Source organism: Adiantum capillus-veneris, chromosome 18 (genome assembly GCF_014529385.1).
Source record: "Adiantum capillus-veneris isolate H3 chromosome 18, ASM1452938v2, whole genome shotgun sequence".
Classification (NCBI taxonomy): Eukaryota; Viridiplantae; Streptophyta; class Polypodiopsida; order Polypodiales; family Pteridaceae; genus Adiantum; species Adiantum capillus-veneris.
Window position 1 is genome coordinate 86,738,299 of NC_140948.1, and position 27,902 is coordinate 86,766,200.

Consider the following 27,902-nt stretch of genomic DNA (forward strand, 5'->3'; position numbering starts at 1 on the left):
TCCATTATTGAAACCAAAGCTCCCGAGGTGTGCACCATATCCCACATAGTGGGCTCAACAAAACCGATAATAGATCCCAGTCTCACTTACCCTAATATAATTAACAAATCAACCATTAATAGGCTACTTAAGGACCTCTCTCTTAAGCACAAAAAAAAAGAAACCAAATGCTCTGATACCAATGTAATGGAAATGGCCTATGAACTTTGAGAGTAGCGGAATTAAGAAATCAAGTGAAGCACTTTTGAGAGATTACTTTGTGAGCATAGCGGGTGAACTTAATTGATGGTAGCAACATAAACATGGTACTTAGTTAACTTGGCATGAACAATACTTTTGCAAGAGAGAGAGAGAGTTTAGAGAACAGGACAATAGTTGAGGACCGGATTCATATGGATCCGGTCCCCCCTCCAATAGGCATTTGTAGCCGGTCCCCCCTCCAATAGGCATTTGTATTATAGTTTCTCCCATCAAGAGAGACTTGGTACAATACAATCTTTGTGTTCCTTGTGACCTACATGATGCAATGAAGATGGAAAGCTTCATGCATCACAAGCATAACATAAACTTGTAGAAAGCATTAACTATCCCAAGCCTCAGTCCTAAGGCCTCAAACACCTTCAAAGGTGGAGAGAGCTAGCGGGGAATGCGGGTAGGGAAGAGAAAGAAGAAACATTCCCTAGGAGAAAGAAATAGTTCTTCACTTATCATTACTCTTCTTGCTAGCATACATAATAGCATAGTAATGGAAATAGAGAAGATGGAAAGCTTAAGCATTGAAGCATGGCTCTTTGTTGGATTTGCATTCCATAGCCAAGAGTGTTCCTCAACTTTCACCACGTGAGAATCCCTTGCAAGTGAGTGTGTGTGTGGAGTATATCCCCCTAGCACTCCCCTCTCCTTGCTTTGGGCGAGTGGTGACTTTTCTAATGCTGCAAGCTCATTGGACCCCCCTCCCCCTAGCCAATCACATGCAGCATGCAATCAAGTACATAGGTAGTCTTTTGACAAGTGTACTCCTTACCCTTTAGAGAGAGAGAGAGAGAGAGAGAGAGAGAGATTAAAAATATATAGATATTTGTTGGATGGAAGTAGAAGCTCATTGGACCTCTCTTTAGCCCAACCAATAGCATTCAAGTACACCATGTGGTTAAGCTTAGTGAAAATCTGACATGTGTCCCATGTGCTCTTTGAAAAAGGGTGCCCCTTGGGTGAGTGGAAGGTTAGGTCAGAGATTTTTCTAACTTTGGAACTTTTATGCATAAGAAGCTTCTTAAGCAACTTCCTCATTAAGTGTGTAGGGCCTCTTTTTGACTCAAGCATCTTACCCCCGATGCATAGGAAGCTTCTCAAGCAACTTCCTCATTAAGTGTGTAGGGTCTCTTTTTTACTCAATCATCTTACTCCCCATGCATAGGATACTTCTCAAGCAACTTTCTCATTAAGTATGACGAGTATCTGAAGTACCTTAGTCATCAAGCATGACAAGCACCTTAGGTGGAGTTTTCACCTCAAGCTCAGCCTTAGCTTGCCTAAGGTCAAAAGGCAAGTTTAGATCGGGTTCCCACCTCAAGCACATTGTGGCTCGCACACAGTGTATCGGCAAGTTCCTTGCATTGACACGTGCGATAGACGTGCACAATTGACACCTATAAAACACATCCAAAGCTAACATATGTGATGTTTTGTTTGGATGCATGCAAGTGAGGACTCTATCCTTTCTTGGGTTTTTTTTCGCTTAAAGCAAATGCCTGTCCATGACTACACTTGCTCCTACTACTTGGGAAGTACTTCTACTACTTATCATGGCCTTTTCTCTAAAGCCAGTTGTCTTTTGAATGTTAAAGTTCAATTATGTCTTATTATTTAAGTAAAAACAACTACACACACGTCTTATACATAAGGTTTCTTCCATACTTTTTGGATAAACCAGGACGCTGGCTTTAGAAACTAGATTGAATCTTAGTTATAAGTTGGACCCACAGTCTATAATTCCTTCATTGGTTGGCTAATGTTAGGTGGTCCTTCATAGGCTAATGTTCTGGTTACCTGCTTATGGCTATAGTTTGCTTAAGATCAAAGACAAGTTTAGATCGGGTTCCCACCTCAGGCTCAACCCTAGCTTGCTTAAGGTCAAAGGACTTTGAACAATAACGATTGGAGATATTTAATGAAGCTAACCCTAAAGTCTTTTAAGCTCCATTAGTTAACCTTGCTCTTTGACATACCATCTCTCATTTGGGCCCCTTTACCATTAGTCCCGTGTTGAGATAGATCCGTAAACACATGTCCATATTCTAACCCTTGTTCTCGTTTATTATCCCACATTAAATGATCAGTTTAATATGAGAAAATCATTTGGGTTGGTTAGATATTAGATATTTAATGACATGCTCTTCACTCACTACTTTAAACCATGCTTTGATGTTTTGGTGCGATTAAGGTGCATAATTTGAATATCCAAAGACAATACCAAGGGTAGTAGTCATGAAAATTAGTAACTTTATCAAATACCGTGTGTCATGTATAGTCATATGTAACTATGCATTTCTTTGCAACTATGCTGAATTTGGTATAGTTGCACAAGGTATATGTACCGGCTACCAAATGTTCGCATGACCACATTCAAAGATGTGAGCACTATACTCACTACACATTTAAAAAGTTTAGCCACACCAGCTACATTTATTCCTTTCAAATGGAGCTCAGCAGTGAACGAACAATGCAATGGTACACACGTATTCACTCAAAAACCCACACTACTACAATACCAACCTTAGTAAACAGAGGTAGAAAACCTCATTGAATGCTTTATTATGCATGCAATGATCTAAAAGTATCCATTAACATATTGCAAAGAGCACTAAATTATTAGGTCTACGAGATGTTACAGTGCTTGCCCAAGACCTACACACCGACATAGCTCCTTTACCACTGGGCTACATCCCTATTCTCAATTGGTTGCTCTTGTGTTTCTAATACTTACATAAGGACAGGTTTTAGATTTTAAGATAAAGTGAAATTAGACATCTTGACACACAAACAAAACGACTCCTTTCAATTTTGCAACAAGAATCCTTCCATAGTTATCACTTTTATGGTACAAACTACGGATCTCTCTCTACATTTCCTTGATTCAGATCCCTCACTAAGCTTTTTCTTTCTCAAAGGTAATCTATTCACATTTGTATAGACCCAATTGCAGCCCTTGCCAAATTCACACACCAACATGCTACAACTTTCAAAACTCCTATGATAGACACTGCCACCTTGAATTACTTAAGAGGCAACTTGTTGACCCTCTGGAAACTTGGATGTGCGTGGGAGCTATGCCCATCTTATGATTGCTTATACATCACGTGAATCACTACTAGGAGCGATAGGCTTGACTCGGAGAATAAGACATATTCAGGTTAAAACATTTATAAGAGAAGAATTTTAGGTTTGCTGTGCTGCTATCAAATGAAGAAAAGCCAAAAATTATTCCCTGCTAGAGAGCTAAGGCTTCCAGTCATGTCTTCTCTTCCCTCAGTTTACACACATTTCTTCCCTTAGGGCATTGGAGCATTTCCAAAGCTCTTGATTACCCAACACAAAAAAGCCTGTTAGGCAAAGCATCTGGCTATGATTTGGAGTCTCCAAAAAATTTGAAGACTTGTGCTCTTTGATAAGCTAACTCACATGCCTAGACCAACAATCCTGTTAACATACACAAATTGCAGAGAAGAAATGATGCATTTGCCCTATCTCCAAACTTGACCTTTCACATCGCGCTCAAATACCTAGACTTCTGGCTCCAAACCAAAAAACATTACTATCTTCAATACACAACCCATATGAGCTCTACCGGAAAACCATTGTTATTTGGGTAAAGCATACAAGCACCAAAGCTTCCCTTCTCTTGTGAGTCAAAGACGACAACTCATTCAGGTTTCACAGCTTCTTCAATGCTTTCTTTGGACTTGTGCTTCTCAAAATCTATGCCTTCAAATGTAAGTTTCGAGTCCACATAATGTGCACCATGTGCAGCTCCAAATCCCCAGCCCAGGCCTACACCGACGCCACAACCTCCACCTACAACAAGCAGACAGATCCGGCAAGATCTAATTTATAGAGAGAAAACAACAGATAAAATAAGATACCTGATATGTGTGAGTGTAGATGCATGAAGCTTACCAACACCAAGACCAAGAAATTGCACAGAAGACCCTGCAAAAGCAAAAAATTACTCAATTTTTGGCAAGCACATGTGGTGCAAGAGTGAGATAACTCCGATGCCCCAAGTCTTTTTTACCTCCAAAGCCCCACCCGAACCCAAATCCACAGCCAACTCCGAATCCTACAACACAAGGCAGACCTTCAGAGCACCAAGCAATATAGTAACATGCTTAACACGCAACCATGTCCCAAGTGATTAAGGCTTACCAAATCCAACACCAGAGCCCTTGAAATTGGTGAGCACCATGACTACTTGAACTGGCTGTCCTCTCCTATGTGTTTAGTGTGTCCAACAGGCTGCTACAAACATCATGGCAGAATGACTATTGCATTTACATCATCTATACAAAGGAAGATGCAAGCATTGCGAGACAAAAGCAATTGCTATTGAAAGGTGGAGTATAAAGCGAAATTTTGAAGTCTTCATTGATTTATTACCGCAAACTTTGCCCAAGCAGTATCCACTCTATGGAAAACTATCGTAAGCCTGACACATAAACATGAGGACGAGGATGAAGGAATGAAGAGAGGAGAGCAGATAGAGGAGACAAACATTGAGAGAAGAAGAAGAAGAAGAGAGAGAGAGAGAGAGAGACATGAAAATGAAATGAAATGTAATATTAACGTCTTCAAAAGGCCAAAATGACCTATGAGACCAAAAGGTTGCATGTGGTGAATCTAATACCAGGTCTGGGTACAAAAAGTACAAAGAACTGAAAAGAAAATAGTGGGTAGGGGTGGGGTGAAAGCTGATACAAAGGGAATACAAAGGGTGAGCTGATACAATGGAGCTCTCTGGCAATTTGCAAAGGTGACCTAGAGGTGGGCAAAAAGTGGGGGGCCCTAAACTGAGACCAGATCTGAGGCGGCGCCCAACTAATAAGCCACCTCATCTAAACATGGGGCAATTGGACCAAAAAAAGTCAATTCACTAATAAAAGGTCCAAGACAATGATAATGGACCAGCATGGACTAAAATGCATATGCAAGGCCAATCTGGCCATGCATGACATGCAACCTAGAATGCCGCCAATTAGCGATGACATATTTGCAACATTTCCTCTGCAACGCCATATGGGTCATGCAACTCCACATGGCTAAAGAAAATAATCCACTCTAGGGCAAAGAAGAGGTTTGGTCAGAAGATGTCGATGGTGAGACAATAGTCCAATCTGTCCAACCATGCTGAGTGCAATCCCGAACAAAGTGGTAATGAACATCAATCGCTTAGTCGATGGTGAGACAATAGTCCAATCTGTCCAACCATGCTGAGTGCAATCCCGAACAAAGTGATAACGAACATCAATGTGCTTAGTCCGTCCACGAACACGACTCTGAGATTCTGAATAAATAGTTGCAGGAGTTGAAGGTGCAGTAGCAAGATGGTTTTACATGAAAGGGTTGGTCCACATGAAGATCCTCCTCTATATATCTAAGTGATAAATGCTCCAAACTATGAGTTTCCTCAATAGAAGACATCATAGCCACTATCCACTGAGGTTGAAACGTAGCCTCCTCTCCAAAATTGGGCTCAACAACCTGTGACATCAAACAATACTTCACCTCCACTGCACTTCCAGTAACACAACCAGTAGATTGTTGTCAAGTGCAACGGAATTGAAATGGTGAAGATCTAGGTTATACACTTCCACAAATCCTTTCCTTTCTTTCCTTGCGTTAACGATTCCTTTTAGCTTGAATGATGGTTCCTTTTCCCTTTGCCTGAAGAGAGGGAATGAGACAGTGCGGTAGAGATGTGGAGAGAGAGAGAGAGAGAGAGAGAGAGAAGAGGAGAATGACACCAGATGGGGTCCCAACCAACCCTCTCAAGGGCCCCCCACACCGTTTCTGATGTGGTATTAGCTTTAGATTGCGTAAATGGAGTGTACACACATGCAATATCTCAAGTGTAGACTCTCCAGACTTGAATGGTGAATGTCGCCGCGGTAACTCCTCAAGACCAGGCACCTCCGAGGCTAATTTGATGCACCTTTGGATCCTTCTCGATGTGGGATTGCTCTCAAGTGTTGTTGGTTTTGAAGAAACACAGATCTTGGAGGATGTGCATCGATTATAGAGCTCTCAACAAAATCACCATCAAGAATAGATTTCCGATTCCTAGGATCGATGATATACTCGACAGGTTACAAGGATCCTCGTGTTTTAGCAAGATTGACTTGAAGAGTGGATATCATCAGATCCGAATCGCGCCGAGAGACGTCTACAAAACAGCCTTTCGGACTACTTTTGGGTTATTTGAGTTTTTGGTGATGCCTTTCGGCTTAACCAATGCTCCTGCGACATTTAACCGGATGATGGACAGGATTTTTCGAGAGTACAAGCTATTTGTTGGCACTTTCTTTGACGACATCATTGTTATCTCCAAGAATGAGGCAGAACACAAAGATCATCTGCTTCAGGTCCTTTAGGCATTACGAGATCACAAGTTAGTGATTAATGCAAAGAAAAGTGAATTTTTCCTACCAGAGATGCACTTTTTGGGACACTGTCTTAGCAGCAAGAGTGCAAATGGTTCCGGCCAAGATAGAGACTATACATGATTTGCCCGATTTGAAGAATGTCCAGAGGTTGCTTCCCCTTTGCATGTCTTGACACAGAAAGGAGTCCCTTTCTCGTGGGAATCCACAGAGGTGACTGCCTTTCAAACATTGAAAGAGAAATTGACTACGGGACCAGTTTTGACTTTGCCAGATTTGCAGAAGTCATTTGAAGTATATTGTGATGCTTGTGGTCGTAGTCTGGGTGCGGTCTTGATGCAAGAAGGCCATGTCATTGCTTACGAGAGCCGATTGTTCTCTAGGCCGGAGATGACAGCACAGATATATGAGAAAGAGCTTTTGGCGGTTATCCATGCTCTTACTCAGTGGCGGCATTACCTACTCGGAGCGGAGTTTACTGTCTTTACAGACCATCAGAGTTTGCGCTACTTCTTGTCACAGAAGCAGCTTTCGGAAAAGCAAATGCGGTGGGCGAACATCTTGTCACAGTTTCACTTCCAGATTGTCCATGTGCAAGGACAGAAGAATGTGGTGGCAGATGCTTTGTCTCGGAAGCCGTTGGTTCTGGCTATTTCTACGATACATCATAGGAGCTTCGAGGATATAGTCGATCAGTATGCCACAGATACAAATTTTGCAGATATTTTCACGAGGATACGGGATGGGGAGACAGTAGCAGGATACTCCATTCGGGAAGGCTACTTGATGAGAAAGACTGTTGTGCGTTACACAACCATTGAGGGAAAAGGTTATGACTGAATGCCACTGTCCACCTTTTACGAGTCATCGTGGCATTGCTACCACCATGAAGGGGGTAGAGAGATACTTCTTTTGGCCGAGACTCAAAAAGAATGTGGAAGAGTTTGTGCGTAGTTGCTTAGTATGCCAGAAGGTCAAGTTCGACAGGCATAAGGCACAAGGATTGTTACAACCTTTACCCATACCCACCCGCCCCCGGGAAAGTATTGCGATGGATTTCATTTTTGATCTCCCAAGAACACAAAGTGGTCACGATGGTATCTCGACTGTTATTGACAGATTTAGCAAACAGGCTCATTTCATTCCAATGAAGAAAATAGTCAAGCCGGATCACTTAGCGAGACTGTTTGTGGCCTAGATCTTCAGATTCCATGGCATACCTGAGACGATTGTCTCCGACAAAGACCCCAGATTTACGAGTTTGTTTTGGAAGGCAATTTGAGAGAACATTGGCACGCCGTTGCAGTTCTCGTCATCGTTCCACCCGCAGACTGATGGGCAATCTGAGATTGCAAATTCAATGGTTCTAGATTTATTGAAGTCTTATATCTCTGATTAGAAGACTCAATGGGAAAAGTACTTACCTTTGGTGGAATTTGCCTACAATAACACAATACACTCTTCGACGGGGAAGGCGCCATTTGAGATTGTTGAAGGTGTTGCGAAGGTTCCACCCTTCCTAAGCACAAAAGATAAGATCTTTGAAGCGGATGAATATACGAGAGATTTGGATACGGCTTTTGCCAAGGTTCGCGAGACTTTGCACAAGTCTCAAGAACGACAGAAAAAGGTAGCGGATCGCCATCGTCGCGACTTGAAATGATTGGGTGCTCTTACGTTTTGAGAAGGCATGCCTAAGAAAGAAAAAGGGAAAGGAGAGGCTTTTTCCAAAGCTTAGTATGCGATACTACGGACCTTTCCAGATCACTGAAATGATAAATGATGTCTCCTTCCGATTGAAACTGCCAGATACTTGGAGGATTCACAATGTATTCCATGTGAGTCTCTTGAAACCTTTTTAAGGGTGATGTGCCTGATGATGGGGAGCCTGATGAGCAACCCGAAGTGGAAGAAAACGAGGAGATCCTTGTTCTTGAACAGATTTTGGTACATAAAGATACGAAGACAAAAGGTAAAGTCCGAAGGCGGTTCTTGGTTAAGTTCAAGAACTATCCTGCATTGGATGCGTAGTGGATGGAGGAGGAGGACCTAGCAGATACTCCTCAGATTATGAAACTTTACCTCGATGCTTTTGGTTTAGAATAGTCGACTCCAAACTGAACCCAGAATTCAGCTTGGCCGGAGATCTGGTGCAGTGGGATGCACAAGAGGGGAGTCGCTCCGCTCCTTTGTCAACAGATGCCTTGATTTAGATACTAGAGTCACTGATGTCTCTTTGAGCTTCAGGGATACTGAAAGCTGACAGTATTCTGCTGTATGACTTTAATGAAATGGAATTCCTGATTATGATACTGATTTGTTCTTGACTTCTCGTAAGTGCAGGAATTGATAGACGAAATGACTACAGCATTTTGGTCTGATTGATCTCAAATAGACATGGTTGCAATAGGGGTTAGTCAATCGGACATCGATGAGGTCCCGATTGGACCTAGATGAGATTGCTAGCTACATTGCCGATAAATCATGGTCTAAGATCCGAATGAATGTTGAATGTCCTGTGATGTCTAGTGATATCCTGTGATGTCGTGTGATGTGACTGTCGATTTGGTACATGTGCTAGATGTGCGTTCCTAGTATGTAGGTACTAACAGTCAGTGTCTGCTAAGACGGTTTATGGCTTTTGTCGGTTTTGCAGGCGTAATCGTGGTCGACCACAATGCTTTCAAGAGGGGGGTATGTCACAAAGTGATGACGTGGCTACCGACAACAAAAACCCTAATTTCTGCCAAAAGCCCTAATTTTCAGAAAACCCTAATTTCTGAAAACCCTAACCCTAACTGTTGGCTGGAAACCCTAATCAGGCGGGAAATGCCACGTGGCAACAGTTCCGGGATTTGCGGCGTGATTGACGGAAGTGGGAAAAAAGCCAGCGACGCAATTCTTGCTTTTTCCTTTACGCCTTGGCAAGAGAGAGAGAGAGAGAGAGAGAGAGAGAGAGAGAGAGAGAGAGATCAATTGCTTTATTTTGCTCTCATTGAGAGAGAGAGAGAGAGAAACTGCTTTTGACTGAAAGCTTTTGGGGCTCTGCTTTTGGGCATCGCTTGTAATTTTTATATACGCGGTGAGGGCCTCACTTCTCAGAGAATCTGGACACAGAGTCTGAGAGGGAAACCCTAACTTTGACATTGATTTAATACAAAAAGAAATACCGAAAGGGACGCCAGTCTATGGGGCCAATATCTCTAGGCACGGAACTCTACCGGGCCAGGCCAGTGCAAATCTATTGTGATCTGTGAAATTTTTTGAAGTGGTTATTTGGTGCTGTCGCGATTGATTCTTGACTTGGAGTATCCAAGTCTGTTACAAATAGCTCTAGGTCTGAGCATGTGCCTTTTATCAAATCTGTCCTTATTCTTCAACCTTGCATCTTTTAATCGTGCTATTGCAATCTCAATATCTTGAGGTCTTCTTACTAATTGTTGTATGCAAAGCAAGAAGGTCTTCCCTACTCATTCCATTTTCCCAAGACAATACATTCCATGTGGGAATTACATCCTCAATTGGCATTATAGGTTTCTGACCATACATCAACTCAAAAGGCATATAACCAGTTACTGAGCTATGAGTTGTGCGATCAGCCCATAAAGCATAAGGCAATAACCTAGGCCACTCTCCCATTTTACCTTTGCATGCCTTAGCCACAGCTTTAATGATAGGAGGATGCCCACGTTCTGATTTACCATTCCCTTCAGGATTGTATGCAGTAGTGAGAGCGAGTTTAATGCCCAATCTAGAGAAAAAATCCCTTGCTTTGTCACCATCCAACTCACCCTTATCCGCTGTTATTTTCCCAACACAACCATAACGGCTAGTTACATCATCCAAGAGGAACTTACATATCCCTTCTGTGCTTTTTGTTCTTAGAGCACGACCTTCAACCTGATCAGTTAAGTCTCCTCGTGCAAACACTATGTATCTCATTTGCCATAAACCCAATGGCATTGTAACCAGATCTACTACCCACTTGTAGTGCATGGCCAATGGGTAAGTAGGGTGCAACCCATCACGATGACGTACATTTTAATACATTTGACAAGTTTCACAAGACTCCACAAAGTGAGATACATCTTTATACATACCTTTCCACCAATACCTCTCTTTCATTTTAAATAAGGTGGCCCATACACCTCTACGTCCAGCATAAAGACTCTCATGAAACTTTTTCATAAGCTCATTTTGAGCATCCTTATCATTCACAACTCTAAACGGCATCCCATTTCTTTGTTTCAGATGTTTCCACAAGTATCCATCTTTCAAAAAGTATCCATAGGCTTCTCTGCGTATTCTTTTGAACTCTTGATCTGTCCACCCTTCTTGCTTTGTCAAAGTTCTCAAATAGCGTCCAATGAGCAACCAGTCACCTTGATATAGGTCCTCTGTAAATGACTCAAGTGCATTTGACAAGCAAACATGATCACCCTTTGCATAAGAGCTACAATAAAACCTTGTGCCTACATCATCACCCTCAATAACCATTTCTTCTTCATTTTCATACCTTGCTCTTGAAAGCATATCCGCAACTGGATTATCTTTCCCTGCAATATGCTTAAATTCTAGATTTAAGGACTTTATGTAGGCAATCTATCTCAATATAGCAATATCAGGAGTTGAGCAGCTTGTGATCATTCCAAGAAGAGGTAGACAATCAGTCTCCACTATTACATTTGCACCTATCAAATACTCTTTATCGCATTTCAGGGCCGTAATTGCTCCCCATAATTCCCTTTTCACCTGTGGATAATTGCGTTGACGAGCACTTAGGACTTTTGCTCCAAATATCACTACATATCGTTTACCATCTTCATCATCTTGGTCAATCGCCCATCCAATTCCTGTGGGGCTAGTGTCTACTGTCACAATCACATGTCTTCCACAATCATAGTTTACTTTCCTAAAAGTTGGTGACATAAGCAACAACGTCTTTAATTTCCTCATGGCATGTGTATGCATTTCTTCCCATTGAAACTTTTGGTTCTTTCTCAAAAGTTGATACAAAGGCTCTGCTACATGTGCATAATGTGGAATCCAGATAACATAAAACACGCATGTACCCAAGAACCTTCGAACCTCAGTGAATTTATGCATTTCTCTTTCATTCTTTGAATTACATCAATCTTTGCAGGACAAGGCCTTCTACCATATGGCCCACACATATGTCCTACAATAAGAACTTCATTCACACCAAACACTAACTTTTGGCCAGACAAGGTAAGGTTCACTTCTTCCAACCTTGACAAGATCTTATCACAATCATTGATATGGTTTGCCACATACTTGCGACACCCCCTCGAGTCCAGAGCCACATCTATATCACCTACATCACATCCTTTGATTGGCACATCATCAAGGAAAGGCATTGTAGTTTGAAGTATGAAGTTATGTAAGACTTTGTTCATACCATTCATCATATGTGCAATTGAATTAGTTGCTCCCTGAGGTAGGGTGCACAACCTTACCAGGCCCAAAGGTGTCCTCATGGTAGTCAGGTCCATGCTTTCCATTGCTAGTTGGAACTGATTATACCCTGAGTACAAATCTCCCATAGAATATATTGCCCTTCCTGCAAATGCCTCTGCAAATTCATCTACAACTGGCCCTGTATCCACATTTCTGATTGTCACCTTATTTACAAGTTGCATATCTTGAATAAAGCGTAAAGAACCATTTTTCTTTGGAACTATGAACCACCTGTTTGAATATGGAGCACAAGAAGGCTCCAAAATACCCATCTTCATCTTTTCATTAAGCAGCTCAATGAGTTTTGGCAAATGAGCCTTTGGAATTGGAATAGGCCTCAAGTTCCAAGGTACATGAGGGATAGTGAAGATCACCATTGGAGCAACAATGGATGGATCAACACATCCTATCTCATGCGCCTCGAATGCAAAAGCCTTTCCATGTTTGGCAAGCATTTCTTCAAAGCATACTCTTTCAACATTTGTCAAACTGTCCTTGCAACCAATTTTTAACTCCTTCAAAGTATCATGTGTAAACGTATGTCCAATCTTGCTCGGCTCACGAAGACTAGGTTGCAAAGCAGCTTGATCCATCTTATCCGTACAGTCTTTTGGTAGAGGTAATGCCACTACTCGTACATCAACACCTTGAGCATTTTTGAAATCCTCAATGACTTTATACATTTCTATTGAGCAAACTTTCACAACCTCACTTTCCATACGCAAATTGCAATCCGCTAAAGACTCCAAGTCTTGCATAGTATCCACAAACGAACACTCATCAAATACTCCTGTAATGCATTCATCATTTTCTAGCAAACCATTCATCTTCAAACCTCTTTGTACACTATTTACATATTGTCGTTCACCCCGCTTTAAGTCCTCACACTTTGTAAAAGCAATAGATCCATAGTCTGTTAATCCTACAAAACCTGAAGAAAATGTTTCCTTTGCATTACATCATGCGAGAACTTTTCTCTTCTTGTACCACTGCAATCCCGATCTACAATGGTACATGGCCAAAACCCTCATATCCCTGTAATCCTTGAATTCTTTGTTTGTCTTTGGCAAGGATTGCTCTCTAAGACTTTCACGGTTCCTTTCATGGTCCACACAAATAGTAAGGAATTGTACTACAGGCTTCCCATCCCTGCTCCTTATCCTAGCATAAGCTGACCCATCGTCCATTACCTTGGTTTCCATGCGAGTAGCAATGATGTATAGCTGCCCAAGGATAAGAGGGTATGTAGACATCTCCTGTACAAAGAAATTTTGGTAATCTTTCACATCTCCTATAGTCACCTTTACATTTGGACAAGCTCCGTACAACTCTCCTAATGAGTTGTTTGCTGCACAGATCATCCATCCATGATTTATATCAATTAGCCATTTTCCCTTTTGATATAAACTCTTTGACATAAGATTAATTTCTGACCCATGATCTATCAGCGCAATGTATGGCTCTTCTAAGTCTCCCACTTTCACTAGGGTCTCAGTAGTTGCTCTTGCCCAGTGACTCTTCAAGTAGTAACTCTTGTGAGTGGTCTCGACTTCATCTTCCTCATCCAAGAAGTGAACCTATTATACTCCTCCCCTAGACTTGTAACATCCAACAATAGTTTGGTCACCTTGCTCACCATAGACCTGTACTCCTTGTGTATTTAAAGTCTCTTCTTCACCCTATACATGGATAGATTCAGTAAGAGACTGTCGCTTCCTCTTGATGATATCCATTATCTCTTCATGGAACTCCCTTTTCATTATTGCAAGGACCTCACCCAACGTAAATTCCACCTTACTGTTCAAAATCCTCTCTTCCAAAATCTTTTTGAGGTCTGTTGCCACCTCTATTTCAGATTGGAGCTTGTAGGCCGGACCCTTTGCTTTGGATTTTGTTGCATCCTTCTTCTTTTCTTTAGAGGCTTCTTGCATAGGCACTTCGGGGACAGGCATCTGTTGCGGGGAAAGTGATCTAGGAGGCACTGTGTCATTTTTTCCCCCACTCCTCGTCGCCTGTTTTGAAGGCCCTTCATCCCCATTCTCACGCCTACATTTCTCTTCGACAACGGTCTCATTGGCTTGACATTTGGCAATGTATGCATGCATTGACAAAGAGTAATAGGGTCGTTCCAACCTGTTTCTAGCCGAATGCAGTCTCCAGCTTCATGTAAAACCTCTTTAGTCATTTTACCTTTCACAGTAGACTCTATTGCCCATGGCCACAGTTCTCCAATCCCATTAGATGCTTCTTCTCCAACCTTGACTCCTTTCTACTTAACAGGTTCCACCTTTAACCCATAGGCAGCTGCCTCAACCATTGAGATGGCACGGCTAGTAGCCATGTCCTCGATTAGCTTCTTCATTCCACCTTTGCCAAAGTTTGTACCCAAGAGCTTACCTCTTTCACTTAAATGAATTTTGCCATCTTTAAAGAAAACAAGCTCCTTTGTAAAAGCATCTTTGAAACTTTCACAATCCCTCCTTCCATGGTCAGTACTATCACACCATATGCATCTATTCACAAAACCTTCTCTGCTTTGAGGTCGTTGCACTGTAGATTGACCTGATGGTTGCCCCTTCTCTTCTAACCTTGTAAGCTTTAACTTCAATTCTTGCATTCCCTTAACAATATCATCGAGGATGGATTTGTCACTCTTTGGAACCACAATCACAGGCTTCATGGGACTCTTGGGAACACTTGGGACTTGACTAGGGTTGATGATCATCTTGTCTCTTCGTCGTTGTCGCTTGGCTAGCAATGAAATTGCATCTTCGACCTCATTCCAATCAGTCTTTAATCCCTGTTCCGCATCCTTATCCTCAAGCAGTAACTCTAACTTCTCTTGAATCTCTTTGCCTGCAGCTTGCAAAAAGAGCTCTGTCTTCTTTGAGTTTAGGGTAGCCTTGTCAGTCCTTGAAAGTTGATCATAGCGGCGTTCAAATTCCCTTTGCAGTTCGGTAGGCGAAAGTCCCTCTTTTGGCCGAACTACCCACTCTAGAAAAGTCCTCTTTGTCACCCTTTCGGAGTCTTCCATGAAATAATCTTCTTTCAAGGCTAATTTGAATGCTTCCCAAGTTGCCCCATGCTCATTTCTAATTCCCCTTACATGCTCTCTAATTTCGGGAACCACAGCTAGTTCAAAACTTTGCACCATCTCTGCTTCGGGCACTCGATGAAGCTCCATCTCCTTTTATATATCCACAAAGATACTTTGTTACATCTTTACCTTTAAATTGGTCCATTTTCTTCACCACAGATTGAAGCGCTTTAGTTGAGGAAAGCTCCCTCCTTTCTGCAGCTTGCTGCTGCTGCATAAACATCGCAAAAGCTTGAAACATTTGCATTGTGACAGGATCAAACAGAACCCCATGTTGCTCTTGTTGCTTCATAGCTTTAAAACTTTCTTTTGATAACTTCAATGAAGCTTTTGAACCCTCACCCTAGCCTACTTCGCGTCGGGTTCACCAAACTTTTGTCAAGAAGTGCGGAGTGCAGCTAGGAAAGCGCCGGATCTCTGACTGTGAGAGTTCACAGCAAAATCAAGCAAGGCGTAGATGATTTGAAGCCAAAAACACACTAAAAAAGAACAAAACTCCAACCATAAAAGCTTCTTTTTGAAAAAGAACTAAGATCAACTCAAAACTCTTGTGTGTGTGATGATTTGGTGTAGCCTCACTGCCAATTACACAATTGCAATGCTCTTTCGCCTTGATAAAAACCCTATGCAAACGCTTCAATTCTCCGTCGTAGCCATTCCATGGAAGCTTCAGAACTTCATTATTCATTCCCAAGTGGTTATTTGAAGAGGGGAAACCCTAATTGGTGGCCTCACAGCCTCGAATACAGGGTTGGAACAGCACGGGACTGCACTAGCATACCTTAGGTGCAGGCTTTGTATCCCTTCACAGAGGAGCTTGTAGTGTTGATCTTCATGTTTCAAAATGCTCCCTTACTACTCATAGTCACAGCACCGTGAGTGATGTGGCATTTTGAGCCATTTTTACCAATTTTGGGTCTTTTTTTACCATTTTTGATCATTTTTAGCCCAAAAATGCCCTTTTTTGCCCATAAAAAGCCCAAACGAGCTGGGGAAAATCCCTAAAATTGTGGAAAAATCCCATTGGCCTTAAATTTCATCTCGAACCTCATTTTACCACTTGACAAGCACTTTGGATGCATCTCTTCCGCCTGCGCATGAAACCTACTATTTTTAACCGAGATCGCCCACATTGAACTTTCTAGACAAAACGAACGTGCCACTTCAATACACTTGACATTTGTACATTTATAAAGCAAAATAGGAATATATGTATGTGAAAAAGCATGCCATAGTGCCACGTCGAGGGACTCGCTATGCTCGCAAGGTATATACAGAGCTGCAACCGTGACATCTATTTTCGCATATATCACACTATGTACATCATAGCATTTGGTCCCATATAGAAAAAGCATTGAGAGTGAGGTAGATAATTTAGTTTCACATTATGCATGTGCCACGGCACGACATCGCACGATACTTGAACTTCAGGAAAGTCTGCAATGCTTGCTTCTTTGAGACGAACCAAAAGCGACACATAGTAATCTGTTGCGGCTCCATGTGTCTTCAACTTAGTCTACGATCTCGGGTTCACCTTCTTCAAGAATCTCCTCTGAGGAATATCACTGAAACCACTTCAAACAAAAAATCATAAAAATATATGTTCCTTGTTGAGTGACTGAAAAAAAACTATTCTTCCTAAATGAATGTGCATGAAATGCAGATGAACAATGTGACGGAGTGTCAAATCGTTCACCAAACACGTGCCAATAGTGTGACTGAAACTTGACTTTTCGAACTAAAGCTATCGACTATGACAAACCACAGAAATGCCAATGCTTGATGGACAATCGTGCTCGTGCTTTTGCTGTGACTGTGTCATGCCAAGGAATGAACATGCAAAACCAATCGACATGATCTACAATGGTGAAACATCGTGAAGTCCTTGAAAGCAAACTCTTTATCTTTTCTGGAGTGATCTGCATACATCCGTGCTCCTCCGTGGGTGAATCATGTGCATTGTGCAATATGGAGTTCCTATGAGAAGGTAACACATAAAGACGGTGACAAAAGTACAAGAGACCGTCACGAATGAGAGACTCGGACAATGCATACTGACTAATCATGCAAACACAAAATACTTCATCAGTGGGTTCTTTGGACCTCGACTCGAGAGCCAAGATCGGTCCTGCTTGACTGATCGTATCTGCAATGAGGTTAGCTTTACGAGAAACACAATCGTTCAAACCACCAAATTGCTCACAAGATTGGAACCATCTAGCTTGACGGTCACCCCAAGGTGTACTCAATACAGACTGGAGCAACGTGAAGGCTTGATGATCCTGACGAACAATCACAGTTTTATCATGCAAAAAATGTGTGTCGTGCATAGGAGAAGGAATGACAGAAAGAGATTCCTTTTCATGCAATGACTCATTCTTTCTGGAATGTGGGACTGTATACTGAGAGAAACTATAAGACTAAGTGTTTTATCCTCTTTCGAAACATGAGAGTGATCAATTAATGGCAAAGACTGAATGTTGGTGTCACAACGAAGAACCATGGGAGGTGCTCCTTCAACTGTGAGAGAGAGTGTAATTTCTTTTCAATCAATTCGTGGATTGAAACCTTTAAACCAATTGATGCCAAAAATCAAATCACGTCTTTTGAGAGGAGAAACCACAAGCTTACGACGAAAACCGACATTTTGAACTGACACTCACATCAAGACATTCATGCATGAAAGAAGAGTGCATGTCGGAAGCAAATCCAAAGATCATAATCGGATCTATGGGAAGAGCTCCTAAACGTGAGCTCTTCACGAGAGTCACTAATCACATCATGCATACTACCCGAAATCAAACAAGATCACAATGTGTTGACTATTCACATAACCATAACACTGCATGAGAGACTCATCTACATGATCATGAGAAACTTGGGACACGTTAGTGTTCTCACTAAGTGCATTAACAGACGATGTGAATTATGTGGGTTCTTTAGGTACTTTCTTAGGACAAATTGTTTTATGTAACCTTTAGTGTGACATTCAAAACATCTTCCTTCTCTTGCATATTCGGCTCGTTCTTCAAGAGTTAACCGACCTCCTAAGATTCCTTGAGCAGATGTTTCATCAGGCGTCTGTAACCGGCCTGTACTTTCAAAAAGGGCGGTAGAACTTAAACCTTATTTGCTTTCACCCATTTAATTTGTCGCCCACTTTACCTGTACTTTCAAGACACAACAAAGGGGAGAGGGATACTGGCTGCTAGATTGCACCTGTATGAGTAGACCGACACCAGATTGGCCCCTAACTTAGGCGCCCCTTTCAGTATTTCTTTATTGATTAAAAGAGGGAATAAACGTTGTGGTTCCCTACAAGCTGCCCCGCACAAGCTTGGCTGAATTTCAACTGTTCCGGCCCGATTTCGACAGCATAACTGTACTAGGACACTTCACAGTCAGTATTCCCACGCATTGAATGACTTTCCCGACGCATACGGGCACTTTGCAAAACCTGGCGAGAATCTGCAGCACGCTGAATTCTATGTTTTCAGCCCCGAAAATGCGCCAGATCACCTGTACAACGGTCCCCTCGCGTCCCCGAACCTCCTGGGGGTATTAGGGACCGTTTAGGGCCAAAACCCTAAACCTGCAAAAATACACAGCAGGCTGTAATTTACTGTTTCGGGCTCCGTTTCGCGTGCCGGTCACATCTGTAGCAAGTCCTCGAGCTCCCGCACCTGTAGGGCTACTTGCCCTTTGAATTGGACGAGATTTTTGGCGTGAAACCTCTCCGAATTCACCTGTACCTGCGGGGGACTAGCTGCTAGCTAATCCAGTACACCTGTGCAAGAGGCTCTTGCCTCGGCAATCACGCATGAACCCACACAACTGTACATTGGTCAATTGAAAAGCCCACTAGAGGGGCATAACATACTGCCATAGGGGAGAGAGAGGGCAGTGCGTAGCGTGCAGGGCATCACTCCTGTCACCGCACTGTACATAGGAGGCAAAGGAAGCACTCCATAGCTCTTAACCTGTGGCAAAACTGAAAAATGAGCCTTCTTCCTCCTAAATTCAGTGCCACTTCTTGTTGCATGAGGAAAGTGCACCAGAAGGTGCCACTTGGCACATTTACAAGCATTTTTCCGTTTCGGGATTGCCGCCTAAAAATCTCCCAACCGGTTGCCCAGTTGACTTCACGGCAGAGTAAGAAAATGTTCCCCTTGTCATTCCGGAGGTCATTCTGGAGGTAATGACGCAAACACATTTTCAGGTCCCAAAATAGCAATTCCCTAAATTTTAGGAGATGCTGCCATTGTATCTTTCTAGGTCATCTGCCCCCCTTTGTACACTGCAGCCACACCCAAAACTGAAATATAGCCTCTGTAGCAAAGGATTCCACTTTGGCGAGTCAATGACCCCACTTTGGCTAACCATAGTCTTTGTCCAACCTTAGTGCTCTCTTGCCCTCACGCCTGGACTCCCTCTGGACAATTCCACACTAGCTATGCAATGCAGGGCAGTTAGATTTCCCAAGGGGTGTTTCCAAAAAGTGAAGGTGAATAAATAATAAGAAAGAAATAAACAAAAAGGATAGATAGTAGTCACACGCTGGTGACATACCCCCTTCTTGAAATCTCAAACGTCCTCGTTTGAATCTATGTCGTGCATGCTCACAATCAACACTGATGTATTCAACACCTGTCGACACATGTACGACACATACATGCTCATTGTCAACCCTGGTGTATTCAACACCTCGTCGACACATGTATTGCTTGCGTGTGAACCCTATCCCAATGACATAGTGGTAGCTTCGCACTCTGCCATTGCTTTGAGTCACTAACTTTCCAATGACAAAATGGTAGCTACACATTTTGCCATTGTCTTATAGTACACGTTGGATCCCGTAACACTTTGGAGCATACCCAAACCGACAGTTTAAGAATGCAGTTACACATGTACTCTTTAATAGAAGCAATTACTGTATTCTTGACAAACTGACAAGAAATACTCACTTCTATAGCACTAAGCACACTTTTGGACATTCCATAAGAGCAATTGCCAAACTGACAATCTGTACAGCTCTAACATTCATGTAACAGGTATTTGATTTGAGCTCACTTTAAATACCATGTACATCATTTCTTTCAAAAGCCATTGTCATAGTGACAATCCATGTAGCTTTGAAACTCAAGGGGTCAAGGTAGGTTGCAAATCGAAGGCTTCAAGGTAAAATGATAACACAGTTGGTGACTCTGCAAGTTCCCCTTCTTCCATCCACTTAGCATCCATTGGTGGATAGTTTCAGAACTTTACCAAGTAGCACCTAGCAACCTTGCCTTTCACTTTCCTTTCTTTGTGTGCCAAAATCTGTTCGGGGACCAAGATCTCGTCAAGTTCCTCGACTTCCGGCTGATCTTCAGCTGGCATATCCTCTGGCACATCACCCACATAGGTCTGAGAAGACTCACATGAAACGCATTATGAATCTTCCAACTGTCAGGCAATTTCAGCCTATATGCAACATCACTGATTATGTCGCACACTTGAAAAGGCCCATAGTAACGCATGCTGAGCTTTGGAAACAGTCTTTCCTTGCCCTTCATCTTCTTTAACCTTGCCTTTCCAAAGTGTAAAAGCACCCAATCACCAAGTGAATATACTACTTCACGACGGTGACAATCAGCTGCTTTCTTTTGCTTTGCCTAAGTCTTTTCCAGGGCCACTTTGACCTTCTTGTACATTTCATCCATGTCCTGAACATACTTATCTGCTTCAAATATCTTGTCCTTTGTATGCAGTATGGGAGGAACTTTCTTGCCACCTTCAACTATCTCAAAAGGTGCCTTGCCAGTTGATGAATGCACTGTATTATTGTATGCATACTTCACCAATGGCAAATACTGCTCCCACTTTCCTTTATGCTCTGACACATAGCACTTCAAGAGATCTAGGACAGTAGAATTTGCCTCTTCTGACTGCCCATCTGTTTGAGGATGAAATGACGAAGAGAATTTGAGCGTGGTGCCCATATTCTCAAACAAGCCTCTCCAGAACAAACTTGTCATGCGTGGATCACGATCGCTAACAATCGACTGTGGCATGCCATGATACTTGAAAATATTGCTCATAAACAAGCGTGCCATCTGATCTGGCTTTATCTTCTTCCTGACAAGAATAAAATGAGCCTGCTTGCTGAATCTGCAAATGATGGTCCAAATACTATCATTTCCTGTCTGCGTTCTCGGAAGATCAAAGATAAAATCCATAGCAATACTTTCCCATGGTTTGTCTGGAATAGGTAGTGGTTGCAATAACCCTGGTGCCTTTTGCCTGTCAAACTTGACCTTCTGGCAAATTAGGCATTCTCGCACAAAGGCATCCACATCTCTTCTCAATGTAGGCCAATAGAAGAATGTCTCAACCGCTTTAACTGTAGCATCGATACCACGATGCCCTGCATACGGTGGGACATGACTCTCTTCCATAACTTTGCGTCACAATGGCTTTGTGACACACAATCTGCCATGCATCATCATGAACCCATCTTTGAGAAAATAGTGTTCATGACGTTGTCCATCCATTAGTTGCTCAAACACCCTTGCAAAATCTTCATCATTTGCATACTGTTCTCTCATATCATCAAGTTCATGATGATAAGGAATTGACACGGCTGAAATTTGTGGCTTCCTTGACAAGGCATCAGCCACAACGTTCTTCTTGCCTTCCACATGCACAATCTGAAAATGGAACATGGACAAGATATTGTTGAGCGCGCGGCGGTGTATGCAAGTGATAGAGCACGCGAAGATGTGCAGTGTGTGTGCAGAGAGGGGTGGCGAAAGCCAGTAGGAGAGGAAGCGCTAGCAGAACGAAGAGGGAGAGAGAGAGAGCTCACGTTTTTGGGGAAAACTCAATAAGTGAGTTTTTGGTTTTCCCACTTTCATTATAAGTGAGCTTTAAAAAATGTGTCCAGGTTCAATATGAACCTGGTTCAATATGAACCTGGTTCAATATGAACCTGGACAAAGTATAAAAATGTACAAAAAGGGGTTATTTAGGCCTTTAACCCAACAACCTCCCACTTAAAGGCATAAATGACGCCTTTAAGTTAACCAATTCCCACCAGCTGTATGCAATGCTCATGTTGAGCCTTAGCAAGACTCTTTGTGAGAACATCTGCAAGGTTATCCTGTGTGTGAATCTTAGTCAAGGTGACTAGACCATCCTCCAATACCTGTCGTATGAAGTGGTATCGCACATCAATGTGCTTTGTCCGTGCATGAAACATGGCATTCTTGGCCAAATAGACAGCACTTTGGCTATCACATCCCAAGATAGGAGTACTAGCAGGCATACCAAGCTCTTTGACAAGTCTGCCCAGCCATATGGCCTCTTTAGAAGCCTCAGTGGCTGAAATATATTCAGCCTCAATAGTACTCAATGCCACAATTTTCTGCAGTCGTGAACACCAAGAGACAGCACCACCAGCAATAGCAAACACATAGCCACTAGTGGACTTCCTGGTATCCAAGTCACCTGCCATATCTGCATCACAATAGCCCTGCAACTTCAGGTCACTTTTGCCATAGCATATACACCTAGATTGTGTACCTGACAAGTATCTCAGAATGCATTTCACAGCTTCCCAATGTGCTTTGCCGGGATTGGACATGTATCTACTAACAACTCCCACCGCATGGGCAATGTCAGGACAAGTGGCAACCATAGCATACATAAGAGAACCACAAGCTGATGCGTAAGGGATTCCCTTCATAGCATTCACTGCCACGTCATCCTTTGGGCAATCGGCTTTGCTAAGTTTTGTGTGTGGAGGTAAAGGTACTCCGAGTGACTTAGCTTCAGCCATGTCAAGTACTTTAGCAATGTACTTTTCTTGAGATAAGAAGAGCAATTTCAGCTTTCTATCTCTCTTGATTCTCATGCCCAAGATGTGCTCAGCATCACCTAAATCCTTCATTGCAAAAGCTGAATTCAGCTGACGTTTAAGAGCATCAATGGTAAACTTATGCTTCCCAGCAATCAACATATCATCTACATATAGCACAAGGATTATAGGACTTCCATCATTATCCTTCTTTGTATACAAACAATGGTCTGAATGACCCCGTTTAAAGCCTTGAGACAGCATAAAAGTATCAAACTTTTTGTACCACTGACGTGATGACTGCCTCAAACCATACAATGCCCTTCTTAGTTTGCATACAAGTTCCTTTCTATCAGGAACTACAAAACCCTCAGGTTGCTTCATGTAGATATCTTCATCAATGTCACCATGAAGAAAAGATGTTTTTACATCCATTTGATTCAATTCTAAGTCAAGCACTGCAGCGAGAGCAAAAAGGACACGCAATGTCGTAAGCTTTACAACAGGAGAAAAGATCTCTTGAAAGTCAATCCCCTCTTTCTGTGCATACCCTTTGGCAGCTAACCTTGCTTTATACTTGGGCTTTCCATCAACACATTTGACCTTGTAAACCCATTTGTTAGGAAGAGCCTTTCTCCCTTTAGGCAATGGCACAAGATCCCAAGTATCATTTGCATACAAGGATTTCATTTCCTCTTGCATTGCAAGCTCCCACTTACTGCTGACTCACATGTCTTTGCCTCTTTATACGTAAGAGTCTCTCCCTCATCTGTCAACATAACATGATGCAAAGAGGGCTCAAAGCGCTGTATCAACCTTCTGACACGAGTAGACCTGCGTACCCAATGATCTACATTCTCAGGCACAGGTTCTACATCAGGAGGCAACTCATTTTCAGCATGCTCATGCTGCTGAAAATCATTTTCAGCCATGACAGGTGGCTGTCCATCCTCATTTGGAGCATCTAAATCATGTCCTACTTCTTCTGGCTCAAGGTTAACCGGCTGATTATCAATTTTAGCTTGCGGTAATGCATCCTGAGGCTCTTTTTCAACATCAATAGGTGGCAAGAGAGGCTGAAATTTGACCGATTTCTTGTCAATTTCATAAGATGTAGCATTTTTCAGCAATTTAGCCTCATTGAACACTACATCTCAGCTGCGTACAACCCTCTTAAACTGAGGCAACCATATCCTATAGGAAGAGTCCTTGGATGGACTTGGCATCTAGCTTTGTCCTCAAGTCATTACGAACATGGACAAAAGCCTCGCACCCAAACACTCTCAAATGATCATAAGAGGCAGGTTTGCTAGACCAAACCTCCTCTGGAATGTCATTTTTCAGCGTACTGTTAGGAGAGCGATTGCATACATGAACTGCACTTTTCAAAGCCTCTCCCCAAAACCCATGAGGGAGATTAACCGTGGACAACATGCAACGCACTCTCTCACATAAAGTACGCTCAACCACACCATTACAAGATGGATTATAAGGGGCTGTCAACTCCCTTTTAATCCCATATTCTTCACAATAACGCTGAAATTCAACAGACATGTACTCCCCCCCATTGTCAGATCTCAGACATTTAAGCTTACTACCCTTTTGCGTGGTCACAAAAGCATGAAACCTCTTAAATGCATTAAATGTCTCACTCTTATTCTTTAACAAATATGCCCAGCCTTTCCTAGTGCAATCATCAATGAATGTAACAAAGTATAATGCACCACCAAAAGACTTAACAAGCATTGAACATACATTGGAGTGAATTAAATCAAGAGCATTAGCTTTGCGCGAGACACCAGAATAATAAGAAGACTTCTTTTGTTTACCATACAAACAGTCATTACAAAAATCTAACTTGGTGCCCTTTACATCAACCCTCTTCAAAGAGGAGAGCACATCAAGTCCCTTCTGGCTCATATAGCCAAGTCTTTTGTGCCACAACTCCAAATGAGAAGCAACTTCGGCCACTGCAAGAAACTTGCCAGGCAAACCTTTGCCATGTAAATAGTACAATGTACCACTCTTGCATCCCTTGACAATGAGCATTGATCCCTTAAGCAACTTCCATGAACCCCCAGCAAAAATGGCTGTATAACCCTGTGCATCCATCTGGCCAACAGACAATAGACTCTTCTTGATACCTGGTACATACCTTACATCTTTAAGCATAAACTCTTGGCCATTGTTTAATGCCAAGCGCACAGTGCCCATTCCTTCAATGTCACAAGCATGGTTATCCCCAAGGTAAACCTTGCCATACTTGCCTGCATGATAAGAAGCAAAACACTCCACAGATGGAGTCACATGAAATGAGGCACCCGAATACCCGAATCTACTATCCAAGACTGTGTAAGGCCATCATTTGCACTTAGCAATGCATCAATGACATCTCTACATGAGATAAGCATGTCTTCTGCATTTGCTACAACAAAATCTGAGGGGTATGAAGCTGCAACCAAGATCTCCTCACTGTCGGATAACTCTGTGATAACCACACTAGAGGATACATTGACAGTCTCCGAATCCTTGGAGGAGGTACAGGCTGATTTTTCCCCTTTCTTATCCTCTGTCTTCTTCTTCTCCTGTGATTCCTTCTTTCTTTCCTGCTCTTTCTTGAAATACCTGCAATCTAGCTTCTTATGGCCTTTTCTGCCACACTGGTAACAAGTCACATCCTTATCCCTAGACTTGCTTTTGCTCCTGCTTTGAGTCTTGGTACCTGTATTTTGCTTCTGACTTCTGCCTCTCGCATTGTAAGCAGAACTGCCACCTTCCCCACCACTAGACTTGCGTCTAATTTCCTCATTTAAGATGGAGCCTCGCACTCCATCATATGTGAGGTTGGGGCTATTACTCAAAGAAACCACAAGCGTTTCCCAAGAGTCTGGCAAAGTCATCAACAAAAATATGGCTTTCAACTTGTCATCAAAAGGTTGAAGCCCAGTATCCTGTAGCTGACTCATAACACTGGTGAAAGCACTTAAGTGCTCAGAAGCCGACTTGGCTTCGTCAAGCATCATGTTCACCAGTTTGCGCATCAAATACACCTGATTCACAGGGGTGGCATTCTCATAAGTGGCCTTCAACTTATGCCAAATTGCATGTGCACTGTCCAAGCCCTTTATGTCCACCAGAATGTCATCGGTCACAGCCATTTTGATGTAGGCCTTTGCCCTCTTGTTGAGCTTGGCCCACCAATCCTCATCCGGCATATCCTCAGGCTTTACAGCCAAGAGGGCGTCCTCACAATCCTTGAGGAACAAAATCCCCTGCATCCTGTCCTGCCATAGGTCGAAACCTGTACCGTCAAATCGCTAGATTTCCATCAAGCTCTTGGCATCAGACGACGAGGAAGTAGAGGCCATTTGCACGGATAAAAATGCAACAGAAAGTGTCTACACAAAATCTAAAAATTTTCAGTGATCACAATGTACCGCACGTTGCACACAATGTGCTGAAAATTTCAGCAATTAACAAGTATCCCCAATGCGTACTTGCATAAACCCACAAAAGGCGTACATAAACCTCAATTTGTGTACATAAAAACAGTCCAATTCTGAATTTTCTGCAAATTTATTGTTTTGGCGCATCAATTTGCATCAAATGGACCTGTTTTGAGTGGGAAAAGCAAGGGGCATTCACGGGAATCGATTTAGAACACCTGCGTTTTTCTGTTTTGACCTGTAATTTTCTGGTTTTTACATGTTTTGACCTAATTTCAGCCTGTTTTAGGCTGTTTTGGAAACCCTAATCACCCTAGGCGACACCGGAAGCACGGGGCTTCGCGATGAAAGCGGAAATTTGACGCGAGAGAAGCCTTTCGCCTGCTGTCCAGCCACCTGCGCAAAGCTTCTGAAACCCTAATCTGGCTCTGATACCAGTTATTGAGCGCGCGGCGGTGTGTGCAAGTGATAGAGCACGCGAAGATGTGCAGTGTGTGTGCAGAGAGGGGTGGCGAAAGCCAGCAGGAGAGAAAGTGCTAGCAGAACGAAGAGGGAGAGAGAGAGAGCTCACGTTTTTGGGGAAAACTCAATAAGTGAGTTTTGAGTTTTCCCACTTTTATTATAAGTGACCTTTAAAAAATGTGTCCAGGTTCAATATGAACCTGGACAAAGTATAAAAATGTACAAAAAGGGGTTATTTAGGCCTTTAACCCAACAGATATTTGCCCATCGCATATGCTTCTCAGATAACTTTGTCTGTGTCAAGAAGTATCGCAAGGTCTGATGGTCCGTTTGAACAACGAAATCTGCACCTAGCAGGTAGTGTTTCCAACTTAAGAGCGCATGAATCACAACCAGTAACTCTTTCTCATAGACCTGCATGGTCATCTCTGGCCCTTGCAAAATTCTGCTCTCATAGGCTACTACCCTGCCATCTTGCATTAGCACTGCACCAATGCTACTACCACAGGCATCACACTGGACCACAAATGACTTCCTAAGATCTGGCAACACAATGACTGGATCTCAAGTCATCTTTTCCTTTAAGAGATTAAAAGTTGAAATCTCTTTCTGTGTCCATCTAAAGGTGACTGCCTTCTTTTGAAGAGCATCTAAAGGTGAAGCAATCTCAGCGAAATTTCGGATAAACCTTCTGTAAAAGGAGCATAGTCCCAAGAAACTTCAGACATCGTGCACCGTCTTCAAATCTGGCCATGACTTGATCGCTTCAACTTTAGCAGGATCCATTCTGACACCATCCTTTGAGACAATGTGTCCGAGAAAATGAATCTCTTCCAGAAAAAATTCACTTTTCTTTGCATTGATAAGCAACCTATGACTGCATAGCTCTTTGAACACAATGGCCAAGTGATGCCTATGCTCCTCTT

At 42.5% G+C, this 27,902-nt stretch overlaps 1 protein-coding gene across 3 annotated transcripts in view; it reads right to left on the bottom strand.

Annotated features, from left to right (window-relative positions):
• Window positions 1–3,768: 3,768 nt before the first annotated feature.
• LOC147435979 (glycine-rich protein) overlaps window positions 3,769–27,902 on the bottom strand; it is a 45,691-nt gene continuing 21,557 nt past the window's right edge. Inside the window, exons 2-5 of one of the 3 annotated variants that reach the window (XM_086488886.1) lie at window positions 4,426–4,515; window positions 4,295–4,339; window positions 4,143–4,209; window positions 3,769–4,074 (exon numbers count right to left, since the gene is read on the bottom strand). In XM_086488886.1, the coding sequence (XP_086345012.1) occupies window positions 3,987–4,074; window positions 4,143–4,209; window positions 4,295–4,339; window positions 4,426–4,465 (240 nt within the window). In that variant the 5' untranslated portion in view covers window positions 4,466–4,515 and the 3' untranslated portion in view covers window positions 3,769–3,986. Of the gene's footprint in view, window positions 4,075–4,142; window positions 4,210–4,294; window positions 4,340–4,425; window positions 4,519–27,902 lie in introns of all 3 variants that reach the window. The other 2 variants (XM_086488885.1, XM_086488884.1) reach the window with 2 other exon arrangements.